This window comes from Trematomus bernacchii, unplaced genomic scaffold (genome assembly GCF_902827165.1).
Source record: "Trematomus bernacchii unplaced genomic scaffold, fTreBer1.1, whole genome shotgun sequence".
Classification (NCBI taxonomy): Eukaryota; Metazoa; Chordata; class Actinopteri; order Perciformes; family Nototheniidae; genus Trematomus; species Trematomus bernacchii.
Genome location: NW_022987828.1, coordinates 15,038,016 through 15,052,257, shown reverse-complemented (window position 1 = coordinate 15,052,257; position 14,242 = coordinate 15,038,016). Strand labels below are relative to the sequence as shown.

General features: G+C 40.6%; 1 protein-coding gene across 1 annotated transcript; it reads left to right on the top strand.

The window, feature by feature from the left end:
- Positions 1 to 2,324: 2,324 nt before the first annotated feature.
- LOC117499631 (myosin heavy chain, fast skeletal muscle-like) lies at positions 2,325 to 13,780 on the top strand. The gene is made up of 41 exons (XM_034152153.1): positions 2,325 to 2,368; positions 2,503 to 2,543; positions 3,043 to 3,264; positions 3,340 to 3,483; positions 3,566 to 3,722; positions 3,815 to 3,842; positions 3,939 to 4,035; positions 4,146 to 4,238; positions 4,327 to 4,390; positions 4,470 to 4,568; positions 4,665 to 4,768; positions 4,888 to 5,026; positions 5,137 to 5,255; positions 5,520 to 5,669; positions 5,770 to 5,940; positions 6,039 to 6,339; positions 6,492 to 6,556; positions 6,661 to 6,748; positions 6,860 to 6,977; positions 7,060 to 7,183; positions 7,605 to 7,741; positions 7,821 to 8,076; positions 8,162 to 8,404; positions 8,487 to 8,663; positions 8,742 to 8,887; positions 8,980 to 9,070; positions 9,169 to 9,558; positions 9,683 to 9,809; positions 9,899 to 10,017; positions 10,105 to 10,301; positions 10,544 to 10,727; positions 10,838 to 11,003; positions 11,114 to 11,238; positions 11,336 to 11,644; positions 11,736 to 11,939; positions 12,047 to 12,172; positions 12,260 to 12,430; positions 12,519 to 12,623; positions 12,719 to 12,814; positions 12,967 to 13,098; positions 13,686 to 13,780. Exons 3-41 carry the CDS (start codon positions 3,058 to 3,060, stop codon positions 13,704 to 13,706), a joined length of 5,790 nt encoding a protein of 1,929 aa, XP_034008044.1. The 5' UTR covers positions 2,325 to 2,368; positions 2,503 to 2,543; positions 3,043 to 3,057; the 3' UTR covers positions 13,707 to 13,780.
- The last annotated feature ends 462 nt before the right edge of the window (positions 13,781 to 14,242 follow it).

Below are 14,242 nucleotides of genomic sequence, written 5' to 3'. Positions count from 1 at the left end.
ACAGATATTTCAGGACATTGAGGCTTTACATGTTATTGTTTATACCTTTTTTAAACCTTTTCTTTTAAATATTAAGCTTCTTCACTATTTTTCTTACTCTTCCAGTTTAACATTTCACTTTCAAGTTTTCAACAAAGTCATTGCAATGCATTTGAGCTGTAACAATTTTGATTCAAATAATTTCAATTTTCTGCATTTCTCCGCTAAGTTCAACAACACACTTACTTGGTTTCTGTAGCTAAAAGCAGCTACAGAGACCATTCAACTAATGAAGCTCAGCGTAAGTTCAACCAGGAAGACAGTCTTTACTCTTGATTTACTATTTCCATGTAACTACTCTCTCTCCTCTCAATAAGTGATCGGGGGCATCACTCTCCAGCTTAACCAATCACTTTGCTATATTCCCAAGAGCCTATCATAGCGCTCTGCTAAACCTTTTCAATCTGCTCTCCCCCCTCTGACAGCTGTCATTTCAGGTGACTCAACGCAACCCTCCTCCACCCCTTTTCACCTCCTGTCCCTCTGAATCCAGGGTCAAACTAACCCCTAGATTCCACCAGGTCCGTCTGCGCCGCGTCACGGCTGCGCCGCGGTTTTGGTCCGACCTCCTCCAGCGTCATAACCCACCGGGCGCGTTTCAGAAGCGGAGCGTCTTGCGTGCCGGCTCGCAGTTTATGTTGATTTGGGCATATTTCCTGGACAGGCTACTTTGTGCAGACAAAGTTAATAATAATTGTAATATTCCAGTTATAAACGACATGAATCAAAGATGTGTTGCTGTATTTTAGAGGTAAAAAAAATTAAATGCATTCATCATCATAATTATTCTATATATATAATTTACACAGTGCCTGTAAACCGGAGGAGAACGCTGGCATTTCTCCTCCTACTTCAAAGACTACGGAGGGATAGGGTCTGCAAAATGTGTTTATTTTGGGGATTGACTGGATGCTCTGACCGGTCCACTTCCTGCCCGGTGCTATGCAACGCCTCGCGTCGCGTCGAAAATAGACTTACATCCTATTGTTAGCGGAGCCCAGCGCCGAGACGCTTCTGGGACGCTTCTAGCCGTAACTCGGCGCGTCTGGTGGAATAGCACCCATTGACTCGAGTGACCGCGATCGCTGTGAACGCCACGGTGCAGCCGTAACGGCCCCTACACATGGCGGCGTGCGTTGAAGCTTCAACGCTTCTGCCCATTCACTTTGAATGGGGTGACGTCACGCTTCGCCGAACTGCATTGTGGGAGCAAAGCGTCAGACATGCCCGCCGGCAAGCTTCAACGCACGCCGCCGTGTATAGGGGCCGTAAAGCGGCGCCAGGGCCGTCCCTCCCTACAGGCCGATCATGCAGGCTGCATGGGGCCTCACATTGTGCAGGGGGCCTCGCGCAGGGGTCCTCGGCTTATGAGCTTGGCTTGTGCGCAGTTCTCAGCGCAGTTCTCTCTGCAGACGTATTCACCTGTAAACGCATACTGAACGATATACATTTACCATTTACCTCACTGTTTAAAAAAGTATCTCATCTCACAATGTCGCTTGGGGCCCCAAGTTGGCCAGGGACGGCCCTGCGCGGCGCAGATGGACCCGGTGGAATCTAGGGGTAAGCCACTCCTCTTCAGACCGACCCAACTATCCTTCACCACCACCAGTGTCTAGACCCCGGGGGGTTTCATCGGATCGGTTCTACCCTCCCAAATGATACTTCCTGCACAACGGGGCCTAATCGCCAAAATCACCATTACATTAATTTGTGTATCTCTGCAATAAATATGTATTCTTACATCAAAACCGTGTCTCCTGATTGAAATAACATATTCAGCTTTTTCTGCATTTTCAGCTAAATTCAGCAACAAATGTTCACAGTTTACAGCATTCACACGCATTTTCAGCAGGAAATGCATTTTCTAGTTTAATATGTACTTATATAATTATATAATTGATTGCTTGAATAAATGAGTACATAAACAATTATGTTGTATTTTAAGTAAAGATAAATATATACAATTATAAATAGTTAAATGAATATGTGAATAATTTAATCCGTAGAATTGTTCTTTATCATAAATGTATACAAATGTGTGTATGTTTAATAGGAATAGAAAATGTTAGGAGACTTACAGAGACTGACTTACTAGCCCTACTTACTAGACCTACTCTACTAGCCCTACTGGATGAAATCCAAAATACAACCTGTACTGGCAAGTGGCCAGTACAGGTTGCAACACCTGTTTTATATATTTGGCAAGGGGCCATATTTGGAGAGGGCCCAGATTTAACCTTGCTGCGTAAGCAATCCAGATCGTATATAAGGGGGAACAAAAGGACAGTGTGGTGTGGTGGAAGACCTTTGGAGACTTCAGCTTGTGGTAGGCTTATCTTCTGCTGTAAAGCATTTCAATGCATTCTGTATTTGCTCAATTTGTTTAAAATATAAATTAATTGTAAAAAATATCATGAACAATTTTGTTGATTTAAGACCAATATGATATCTTCTCAACAGGATTGTGGAATATTTCTGACTTTTCAATAAGAGTGGAACAGGTATGAACATATTTCAACTACATTACATTTGTAAATATATTTTATTCCGTCAATCTAAGTTAGAAACACGTTTTAATGAGCTAATTACTTTTAACTCCATACTGGAATGTGTTCTGGTAGCGGTACACAGGAAAATAATTGAAGTGTGGACTGTTACCAATCCACATTTCAGTTTACTTCCTACCTCTGAGAGCAAAGCAGCTGACCCCCACACTGCTTCCTGGGCCCTGTATAGTAGCTGCCCACTGCTTCTAATACTAGGATGGGTTAAATTCAAAGACTACATTTCACTGAGTGTGGTGCTGTGCACATTTGTGTGACGATTTAACGAGAATTTGATTTGAATCCTTCCATTTCAATTTCAAGGAGAATTCTATTTAATGGGGATATGTTTATTTTTCTTTGATGACGGACATTCTGGGCTGTTGAATCAAATTGATTGAAAACATTAAAATAAGTAAGATTAATAAGATTTATCTTACTTGTGTGTACTTCACAGAAATAAACTGCCACCATGAGTACCGACGCGGAGATGGCCTTGTATGGCAAGGCTGCCATTTACCTTCGTAAGCCAGAGAGGGAAAGAATTGAGGCTCAAAACGCACCATTTGATGCCAAGAGTGCTTGCTTTGTGTCTGATGTCAAGGAGCTGTACGTGAAGGCAACAATCCTCAAGAAAGATGGTGCCAAAGTCACTGTCAAAATACTGGGAACTGAGGAGGTTCGTATCATTAAATCAGTGTGTACAAGGAATTCAATTTGATCATTTCTCATTGTAACACATTTCCTGTTCTAGGAGAGGGTAGTGAAAGAAGAGGAGGTCTTCCCATTGAACCCTCCCAAGTATGACAAGATTGAGGACATGGCCATGATGACCCATCTCAATGAAGCCTCTGTGCTGTATAACCTCAAAGAGCGTTATGCAGCATGGATGATCTACGTAAGACTAATTGCCTAATGACACTGAAAAATGTTTGCTGGAAACATTAAGTTACATTTAAATTCTCTATGATATATTTCAGACCTACTCTGGGTTGTTCTGTGCCACTGTGAACCCCTACAAGTGGCTCCCAGTATACGATTCTGAATGTGTAAGTGCCTACAGAGGCAAGAAGCGTATGGAGGCTCCACCCCACATCTTCTCTGTCTCTGACAACGCTTATCAGTTCATGGCTACTGGTAAGTCATTACCACTCATTTAAAAACCATCAGTATAGGGTTTCAGTGTTTACCATGTACTTGATTGGTTTATGTTTTTTTTACTTTTACAGATAGGGAAAACCAGTCTGTCTTGATCACGTAAGTTTGTAACATTTACAATTGTGCCAATTTAGTTTTAATTAAGATTAATCAAACATATTGGTCAAGTTCTTAATAATCTCTGTCTCTACCTAGTGGAGAATCTGGTGCTGGAAAGACTGTGAACACCAAGCGTGTCATCCAGTACTTTGCAACAATCTCAGTTTCTGGACCCAAGAGAGACGCATCAAAGGTATGTTACTCTATGATGATGACGATTCAGGATTCTTTATCTTGAGAAGTTTTTTCAGGGATGAACAAATGAAGTCGTTTCCTGACAGCTATTCTTAACCTGGATTTTAGGGGTCACTTGAGGATCAGATTATTGCAGCCAATCCATTGCTTGAGTCTTATGGTAACGCCAAAACTGTGAGGAATGACAACTCTTCTCGTTTTGTAAGTATGGAACAGTTTCTACACACGAGAGAAGCATTGTTACATTGCACATGTGGAGGGACATTAATGATTATGTTATTCCAAACAGGGTAAATTCATCAGAATCCATTTCAACACAGCTGGCAAACTGGCTAGTGCTGATATTGAGACTTGTAAGTAACAATCCTTATAGTGTATACAAACTACTGTAAGTAAGATTTAGCCTGGCACTGACATGATCAAAACTTGTAGATCTGCTGGAGAAGTCTAGAGTGACATTCCAGCTTGAGGAAGAGAGAGGCTACCATATCTTCTACCAGATGATGACCGGCCACATACCAGAGCTCCTTGGTAAGGAGAATTAGATATTGCAATTGTTTCAACCTTATTAGAGTTTTACATTTATAAAAAATATCTACTGACATGTTTATCTTTTTTGGATTCTAGAACTGGCACTCCTCACAACCAACCCCTACGACTTCCCCATGTGTAGCATGGGTAAGATCGTTGTGGCCAGCATTGATGACAAACTGGAGCTGGAAGCCACGGATGTGAGTAATTTTCAATTCAACATATTTAAATAGACTTTGTGAAACAAATGCAACATCATTACAACTCTTTTAAGAACTTTTGCTTGAACAATTATGTTTTTTGTGTCTTTTGACATCAGAATGCTATTGATATCCTGGGCTTCACTAATGAAGAGAAGATGAGCATTTACAAGATGACCGGTGCTGTGCTTCACCATGGTAACATGAAGTTCAAGCAAAAGCAGCGTGAGGAGCAGGCTGAGCCTGATGGCACAGACGGTGAGTATTTACTTAGCTCAAAGCTTAGAGCTTGGCAACAACATTGATACATTTCTTGATAACATTGTGTTCTTCACAAATTATGATGGACATTTCTGAATTATTTTCAGATGCTGACAAGGTTGCTTATTTGCTGGGTCTGAACTCCGCTGACATGCTGAAGGGTCTGTGCTATCCTAGAGTGAAGGTCGGAAATGAGTATGTCACCAAGGGACAGACTGTACCTCAGGTAAACAATGATGATCAATATCGAACATTCTACTGTTTATAAATAAAAAATGTAGCACAGATTTCATTAGGAAAAAGATATGCGATGTCAGTTGGCATTTTTTGTACTTCTGTCAATGAGTTCTAATTTATTTCTAAATTCAAGGGCGATTTTTGATTCAATTTTAGTTTAGTTTTGGAATTTTAGTGGCATGTATCTTGAAAATAATATAATATACCAGTTGTATATGTCAAAAATGAAATCACATCACTTTTTTTCTTTAAGGTCATGAACTCAGTGCCTGCCCTGGCCAAGTCTATCTATGAGAGGATGTTCTTGTGGATGGTCATCCGTATCAACAATATGTTGGACACCAAACAACCTAGACAGTTCTACATTGGTGTGCTGGATATTGCTGGCTTTGAAATCTTTGATGTAAGCCAGAGTTTGAACAATTTAGCAGTTGATACTTTTCAATAAATAATAGTTCTTATTGCCTTGTAAGAGATTATGAAGATGATATGTCCTTTTGCAGTTCAATACATTGGAGCAGCTGTGCATCAACTTCACAAATGAGAAACTGCAACAGTTCTTCAACCACACCATGTTCGTCCTGGAGCAAGAGGAGTACAAGAAGGAGGGTATTATCTGGGAGTTCATTGACTTTGGTATGGACTTGGCTGCCTGCATTGAGCTGATTGAAAGGGTAACCACTTCATTTATTATATCATACATCATATGTAACTGTTTTTTTATTTGTTATAATGTATCACTAAATGATATACCTCTTTCAACCTTTTCAAGCCCATGGGCATCTTCTCCATCCTTGAAGAGGAGTGCATGTTCCCCAAGGCCTCAGACACATCCTTCAAAAACAAGCTGTATGACCAGCATCTTGGCAAAAACAAAGCATTTGAGAAGCCAAAGCCCACAAAGGGCAAGGCTGAGGCCCACTTCTCCCTGGTGCACTATGCTGGTACCGTGGACTACAACATCTCTGGCTGGCTGGACAAGAACAAGGATCCCCTGAACGACTCTGTCATTCAGCTGTACATGAAATCCTCAGTGAAACTGCTGGTTTCGCTGTATCCTCCAGTAGTTGAGGGTAAGATAGTAACTACAGTAAAGACATTTAAAACCAGAGATAATATATACTTTTTACTAATCAAATGTATATTTTTAATATTATTTTATTTTAACTCATCAACTATTACTTGTTTATGCTAATTTCATGACATTCTATCAAAACATCAACAGATGCTACTAAGAAGGGAGGCAAGAAGAAGGGTGGTTCTATGCAGACTGTGTCCTCGCAGTTCAGGGTAAGCTTTCTCAAAGCAAACATATCTAATACAGTAGATCTTTGTTTAAACTAAAACTCCCAATTGTGGCATTTCATGACATGAGACACCATTATGGATTACAGGAGAACTTGGGCAAGCTGATGACTAACTTGAGGGCCACCCATCCTCACTTTGTGCGCTGTCTGATTCCCAATGAGATAAAGACTCCAGGTACATATACAACAGTATTGATGACTGGTTTGGTTTTTAATTCTGTGCTGCATCAACTAAAATACCTACTATTTATTCAAATAATTAAATATATAATATTTTTTTGTACAGGGCTTATGGAGAACCACCTGGTTATCCACCAGCTCAGGTGTAATGGTGTCCTGGAGGGTATTAGAATCTGCAGAAAAGGTTTCCCCAGCAGGATCCTCTATGCTGATTTCAAGCAGAGGTATAATGTTTTTATACATAGAATTTGAACCTCTCATTATTACAATGTAATGCTCCTCCTGACAATAAACTCTTTCATATAGATACAAGGTGCTGAATGCCGGTGTCATCCCTGACGGTCAGTTCATGGACAACAAGAAGGCTTCAGAGAAGCTGCTTGGGTCAATTGATGTTCCTCATGATGAATATAAATTTGGACACACCAAGGTAAGTACTTTACATTTACTTCATAACTGAGCTAATGAATATTTACCAAAGACGCTGTACAGTGTATTTGTTGTATGTTACTGTGACTATGTATTATACATGTAATTAATTAAACTACCTCAGGAGGTCAACTCTGGTAGCCTTTCTTTTCCATCCTGGCAAATAATAAAAAAACAATACTTCCTTGATTATGATGAAACAAGTGATTAAGACTTGGCCTTAAACCCATTCCATCCAACCAAAAACCATCATGTAAATAGTAGTCACATATTTCATTGTGTTTGTTTGCTTGCTTGTTATACAGTGTTTTAAGTGTTCATTACTTGAATTCATCATTTATTTGCTGAAAGACATTTATATTTCCCCTCCTCGAAAAAAGGTATTCTGATTCTGAAATAATTGTTTGTTTCTGTTTGTTCAGGTGTTCTTCAAGGCTGGCCTGCTGGGTACCCTTGAGGAGATGAGAGACGAAAAACTGGCCTCTCTGGTCAGAATTACTCAGGCTTTGTGTCGTGGTTATCTCATGAGAACGGAGTTTGTGAAGATGACAGCAAGGAGGCACGTTGAAAACTGCTAATTCTGATCAATGGTGTAAAAAAAAATATATATTGTCTAAAACCAATTTTTTTCTGTGCAGGGAAGCCGTATACACCATCCAGTACAACGTGCGCTCCTTCATGAATGTCAAACACTGGCCATGGATGAAGGTCTACTACAAGATTAAGCCTCTGCTGCAGACTGCTGAAACTGAGAAGGAGCTGGCAAATATGAAGGAGAACTATGAAAAAATGACAACTGACCTGGCTGCTGCCCTGGCCAAGAAGAAGGAACTGGAGGAGAAGATGGTTTCCCTTCTGCGGGAGAAGACTGATCTGGCTCTGCAAGTAGCATCTGTAAGTAAACGTCAATAGACAAATACGCTTTTTCATGTTTGTGAATATATAAGAGCTAACATGTATTTTTATGAAAATGGTCTAGGAAGGAGACAATCTGTCTGATGCTGAGGAGAGATGTGAGGGACTCATCAAGGGTAAGATTCAGATGGAGGCCAAACTCAAAGAGACGACTGAGAGACTGGAGGATGAAGAGGAAATGAATGCTGAGCTCACTGCCAAGAAGAGAAAGCTGGAGGATGAATGCTCTGAGCTCAAGAAGGATATTGATGACCTGGAGCTTACCTTGGCCAAAGTAGAAAAGGAGAAACATGCCACTGAGAACAAGGTTTGTAATCAATGATCTGTCCATTAGGTAGTGAGATTATAATTATTTATTTGTATTAACAAAATCTTTCTTGCACACTTAGGTGAAGAACCTGACCGAGGAGATGGCCTCTCAGGATGAGAGCGTTGCTAAGCTGACCAAGGAAAAGAAAGCCCTTCAGGAGTCTCATCAGCAGACTCTTGATGACCTGCAGGCAGAGGAAGACAAAGTCAACACTCTGACCAAGGCCAAGACCAAGCTTGAGCAGCAAGTGGATGATGTAGGTTTACAGTCACTTGATTTGGCAAAGCAAGATTATTCTTGAACATGATAATTAAAAATGTATACCTTTGTTTAGCTTGAGGGTTCTCTGGAGCAAGAGAAGAAGCTGCGTATGGACCTGGAGAGAACCAAGAGAAAGCTTGAGGGTGATCTCAAACTGGCCCAGGAATCCATCATGGATCTTGAGAATGACAAGCAGCAGTCTGATGAGAAAATCAAAAAGTAACTTAGTTTTTCTGTTTGCACAACATACATTTTTTTAAAGAAATGTTCTATTGCATGACCTCAATGCACTTTATCAATTTTGTTTACAGGAAGGACTTTGAATGCAGTCAGCTCCTTAGCAAGATTGAAGATGAGCAGTCTCTGGGTGCTCAGCTCCAGAAGAAGATCAAGGAGCTCCAGGTGAGATATTGTGTTACACTTAACAATACTGCATACATTTGCTATTATGTGTAATAAAGTGAATGATTGCTAAAAGAGAAAACATCTACATTCAACAGGCTCGTATTGAGGAACTGGAAGAGGAGATTGAGGCTGAGCGTGCAGCTCGTGCCAAGGTTGAGAAGCAGAGAGCTGACCTCTCCAGGGAACTTGAGGAGATCAGTGAGAGGTTGGAGGAGGCTGGAGGTGCCACCTCTGCTCAGATTGAGATGAACAAGAAGCGTGAGGCTGAGTTCCAGAAGCTCCGTCGTGATCTTGAGGAGTCCACTCTGCAGCATGAAGCAACTGCTGCTGCCCTTCGCAAGAAGCAGGCTGACAGTGTTGCTGAGCTGGGAGAGCAGATTGACAACCTCCAGCGTGTCAAGCAGAAGCTTGAGAAGGAAAAGAGTGAATACAAGATGGAGATTGATGACCTCTCTAGCAACATGGAGAATGTTGCTAAGGCAAAGGTACACTAGCATTACATGCTTTTTTAAATTATATTATATGTTACCAATATGAATATAGTACATCATGTAAATTATTTTGTGAATAAAATCTGATCACTGATTTTGTTTATTTTTTCCTCATTAGGGAAATCTTGAAAAGATGTGCCGTACTCTTGAGGACCAACTTAGCGAACTGAAGACCAAGAATGATGAAAACGTCCGCCAAATCAATGACACAAGTTCACAGAAAGCACGTCTCCTGACAGAAAATGGTATCTACATGTTTTTGGTGAACCATCTGTGGAGTATATGATTGAGAAACGTAACACAAACTAACGTATTATAATATTTTTCACACAAGGTGAGTTCAGCCGTCAAGTTGAAGAGAAGGAAGCTCTTGTCTCTCAGTTGACCAGAGGCAAGCAGGCCTCCACACAGCAGATTGATGAATTGAAGAGACAGATTGAGGAGGAGGTTAAGGTAAGAAACCATTAAGATAGTATATATTTGTATGATTTGTTTGTGATTTAGAAATTGTGTAAAGGTTAATAATATTTCTTACAACAGGCCAAGAATGCTCTTGCCCATGGCCTGCAATCAGCCCGCCATGACTGTGATCTGCTGAGGGAGCAGTTTGAAGAGGAGCAGGAGGCCAAGGCTGAGCTGCAGCGTGGAATGTCCAAGGCCAACAGTGAGGTGGCTCAGTGGAGATCGAAGTATGAAACTGATGCTATCCAGCGCACTGAGGAGCTTGAGGAATCCAAGTGAGTGACATTCAAACTGTTAAATGGCCAGAAGTGTAGCATTTTAGCAAACACTCTACTGATTCATGAATTGCTGGTAATAACATTAGTATTTAAAAATGTGTATAGCTCCTTACTTTGAGGCCAATCATTTAGATTAATTAATACGGTAATTAGTTGTTTCATATATGCAAATATAACTAGAAAATAACTTGTAACTTTATGAGTTTAACTGAGCCACAAATACCTCAATTTTCAAACAGGAAAAAGCTTGCCCAGCGCCTTCAGGAGGCTGAGGAACAGATTGAGGCAGTGAATTCCAAGTGTGCTTCTCTTGAGAAAACCAAACAGAGGCTCCAGAGTGAGGTGGAGGACCTCATGGTTGATGTGGAGAGGGCCAATGGCCTTGCTGCCAACCTGGACAAAAAGCAGAGGAACTTTGACAAGGTAACACAATTTACTGTGTTTGGTCAAAACACACAAACAATGACATGAATATTTATTTTGCCCTGATACTATAACATAACCAAATAAACTGTATGAATTGTATTATTCAGGTGTTGGCAGAGTGGAAGCAGAAGTATGAGGAGGGTCAGGCAGAGCTTGAGGGAGCACAGAAGGAGAGTCGTTCTCTCAGCACTGAACTGTTCAAGATGAAGAACTCTTATGAGGAGGCTCTTGATCATCTGGAGACCATGAAGCGTGAAAATAAGAATCTGCAACGTGAGTTCTACATAATGTCACAGAGTTCAACATGAGTTGGACATTTCTTTTGTTGATATTTTACCATTTAAGGCTCAACAATATGATAAAACCCATGTATCTTTCTGCAGAGGAGATCTCAGATCTGACTGAACAGATTGGTGAGACTGGCAAGAGCATCCATGAGCTGGAGAAGACCAAGAAGCAGGTGGAGACAGAGAAGACTGAGATCCAGACAGCTCTTGAAGAGGCTGAGGTATTTCTTTCCTGGGAGTTCATAACATTAAAAATCATTGAAAAATATATCAGTGTTTGAAGGCAAAGATGAGTGTTTAATTGTTTGATTTCATTAGGGAACTCTGGAACATGAAGAGTCTAAGATCCTGCGTGTCCAGCTGGAGCTCAACCAGATTAAGGGTGAGGTGGACAGGAAGCTGGCAGAGAAAGATGAAGAGATGGAACAGATCAAGAGGAACAGCCAGAGAGTGACTGACTCCATGCAGAGCACTCTGGATTCTGAGGTCAGGAGCAGAAACGATGCCCTGAGAATCAAGAAGAAGATGGAGGGAGATCTGAATGAGATGGAGATTCAGCTCAGCCATGCCAACCGCCAGGCTGCTGAGTCCCAGAAGCAGCTCAGGATTGTGCAGGCACAGCTGAAGGTATAGAAAAGGAACAGTTTATTTTCCAACTATGGTAGATTGGGCTACATTTTGGCATTCATGTATATATGTCTGATCTTTTTCTCACTAGGATGCACAACTGCACCTTGATGATGCTGTCAGAGCCCAGGAGGACTTCAAGGAGCAGGCTGCTATGGTGGATCGTAGAAACGGTCTTATGGTGGCTGAAATTGAGGAACTTAGAGCTGCTCTGGAACAGACAGAGAGAAGTCGCAAAATTGCTGAGCAAGAGCTGGTTGATGCCAGTGAGCGTGTTGGACTTCTGCACTCTCAGGTGAACAAACCTAATCTTTTCAATAATTCATGAATCAAATACAATTTCAAATAACATGAATATTAGGCATGTGATGACTTAAGAGGCTAAATATTTTTACCTTTTAGAACACAAGCCTTGTGAACTCCAAGAAGAAGCTTGAGACAGACCTGGTCCAGGTCCAGAGTGAAGTGGATGACACTGTGCAGGAAGCAAGGAATGCAGAGGAGAAGGCCAAGAAGGCCATCACTGATGTAGGTTTCAATGTCATGTGTTCTTACTTTTAACGGCCATTTCTTTTGTTGATATTTCTAATTAACATGTTTTGATGTCTCCTTTAGGCTGCTATGATGGCTGAGGAGCTGAAGAAGGAGCAAGATACTAGTGCTCATCTGGAGAGGATGAAGAAGAACCTGGAGGTTGCTGTTAAGGACCTGCAGCACCGTCTGGATGAGGCTGAGAACCTGGCCATGAAGGGTGGCAAGAAGCAGCTCCAGAAACTGGAGTCTAGGGTAAACAAAAGTCATACTAAGATTTATATAGCTGAAAGAAACCTTTGAAAACAAGCTGGATATTTAATGTTTTAATGTTATTCAAAAGGTGCGTGAGCTGGAAGCAGAGGTTGAGGCTGAACAGAGACGTGGAGTAGATGCTGTTAAAGGTGTCCGCAAATATGAGAGGAGAGTTAAGGAGCTCACCTATCAGGTATGGTTACTTTCATAGTTAAAATGTACAGTACCAATTCATCTAATATACTAACCTTTTAAAATATTTAAACATGCAAATCTAAATTGGCACAGACTGAGGAGGACAAGAAAAATGTTGCCAGGCTGCAGGATCTGGTTGACAAATTGCAGCTGAAGGTGAAGGCCTACAAGAGGCAGGCTGAGGAGGCGGTAAGGACAATATATACATTGTTTTGTAGATATGTCAAATGTATTTTTAACAGCAAATCTTGCTGATTGTTAAGATTACCATCACATTCTTATATTATATTTTAAAGTGTTTGAAGGTTTCTGTACCTTAAACTATGTATCTCTTATTCCAGGAGGAACAAGCCAATACTCATCTGTCCAAGTGCAGGAAGGTTCAAAATGAGCTGGAGGAGGCTGAGGAGCGTGCTGACATTGCAGAGACCCAGGTCAACAAACTGAGAGCAAAGAGCCGTGACTCTGGCAAGGTAACTATAAAGACATTTCAGCTTTTATGAATGAAAATTAAATTAAATATCTCTTAATGCAATACTAAAAGGTAGGGTAGGTAAGTTTGAGAAACCGGCTCGAGATACACTTTTTGTTATATTCCATGGAATGCTCTTAACATCCCGATAGCAATGAATATCTTAAGTGCTTTGACAAAAAATCCATACAATAATGTCATCTGTGGAAGCCGTAATACTGTAAAAAGCACGACCAATCATTTTAGCCGGCCAGGCTAAAATAACTGGATGGCCTACCTGCCTGTCAGCCTTCCATCTGTGCACAAACTTATCTCGTGCCCTCATTGGTCATGTGCGCGTTCGTGTGTGTTGGAGGAGGGGCTCTATAAGGAAGTGGCAGATTTTCTCCAGTTGTGTATTTTCAAATTCTAGCGATCTCGAGCCGGTTTCTCAAACTTACCTACCCTACCTTTAAGTCTTGACAGAACAAATATAGCCCAAATCTTTATGAAATGAACGACAGAGAAAACATTCAGATGTATGCAGAGTATGATGTTTATGCTTGTATATACACTGTATGTATTTATATTTTGTTTGTTTTTTTACAGGGAAAAGAAGCAGCTGAATAAAGAACTTGAGTTGATTGGCTGTTTCTAATCATATAATATGATGTGAAATATACCACAATAAACGTTTTTGATCATTAATGGAATTCTTCTTCTTCTTATTATTATTATTATTTCAACCAATATTTTGGCTCTCTATAACTTCAGCATACTTTCAGCTACAGAAACCATTCAAATATCAAACTATCAAAATATGTTATACTTTTTGAAATATGCAGCTTTTTAAACTCTTTTTTGAACATGGAACTCAATGGGAGGAACCTTCAAATCCTCTTTTAACTACACTGTGCGCCAAATGCTAATCCTTCCACATACTTTCAGCTAGAGACTTCATTCCAACTTTAAAATGATCACAAGACATTCAGCTATATAACTTGTTATTCAGATCTTTCATATCTTTTACACTTTTTGAGATATTTAACTTAGATGGAGCTTGGTAAAGAGGCCTTCTTCAGATTTTAACATTAGTGTGTATTGCGCAGCTCGTTAAGTCTAGAGTGCTTTGATCTCAAAACAGAGTGCAGGAGAGCTTGAAAAAT

What these genes read in the sequence shown, in the direction of transcription:
- LOC117499631 (XM_034152153.1), top strand. Translation starts at nt 3,058, where the DNA reads ATGAGTACCGACGCGGAGATGGCCTTGTATGGCAAGGCTGCCATTTAC. An exon ending in GTATCCTCCAGTAGTTGAGG is followed by an intron (nt 6,340 to 6,491) that starts GTAAGATAGTAA and finishes AAACATCAACAG; the next exon opens with ATGCTACTAAGAAGGGAGGC. An exon ending in AGAATGTTGCTAAGGCAAAG is followed by an intron (nt 9,559 to 9,682) that starts GTACACTAGCAT and finishes TTTCCTCATTAG; the next exon opens with GGAAATCTTGAAAAGATGTG.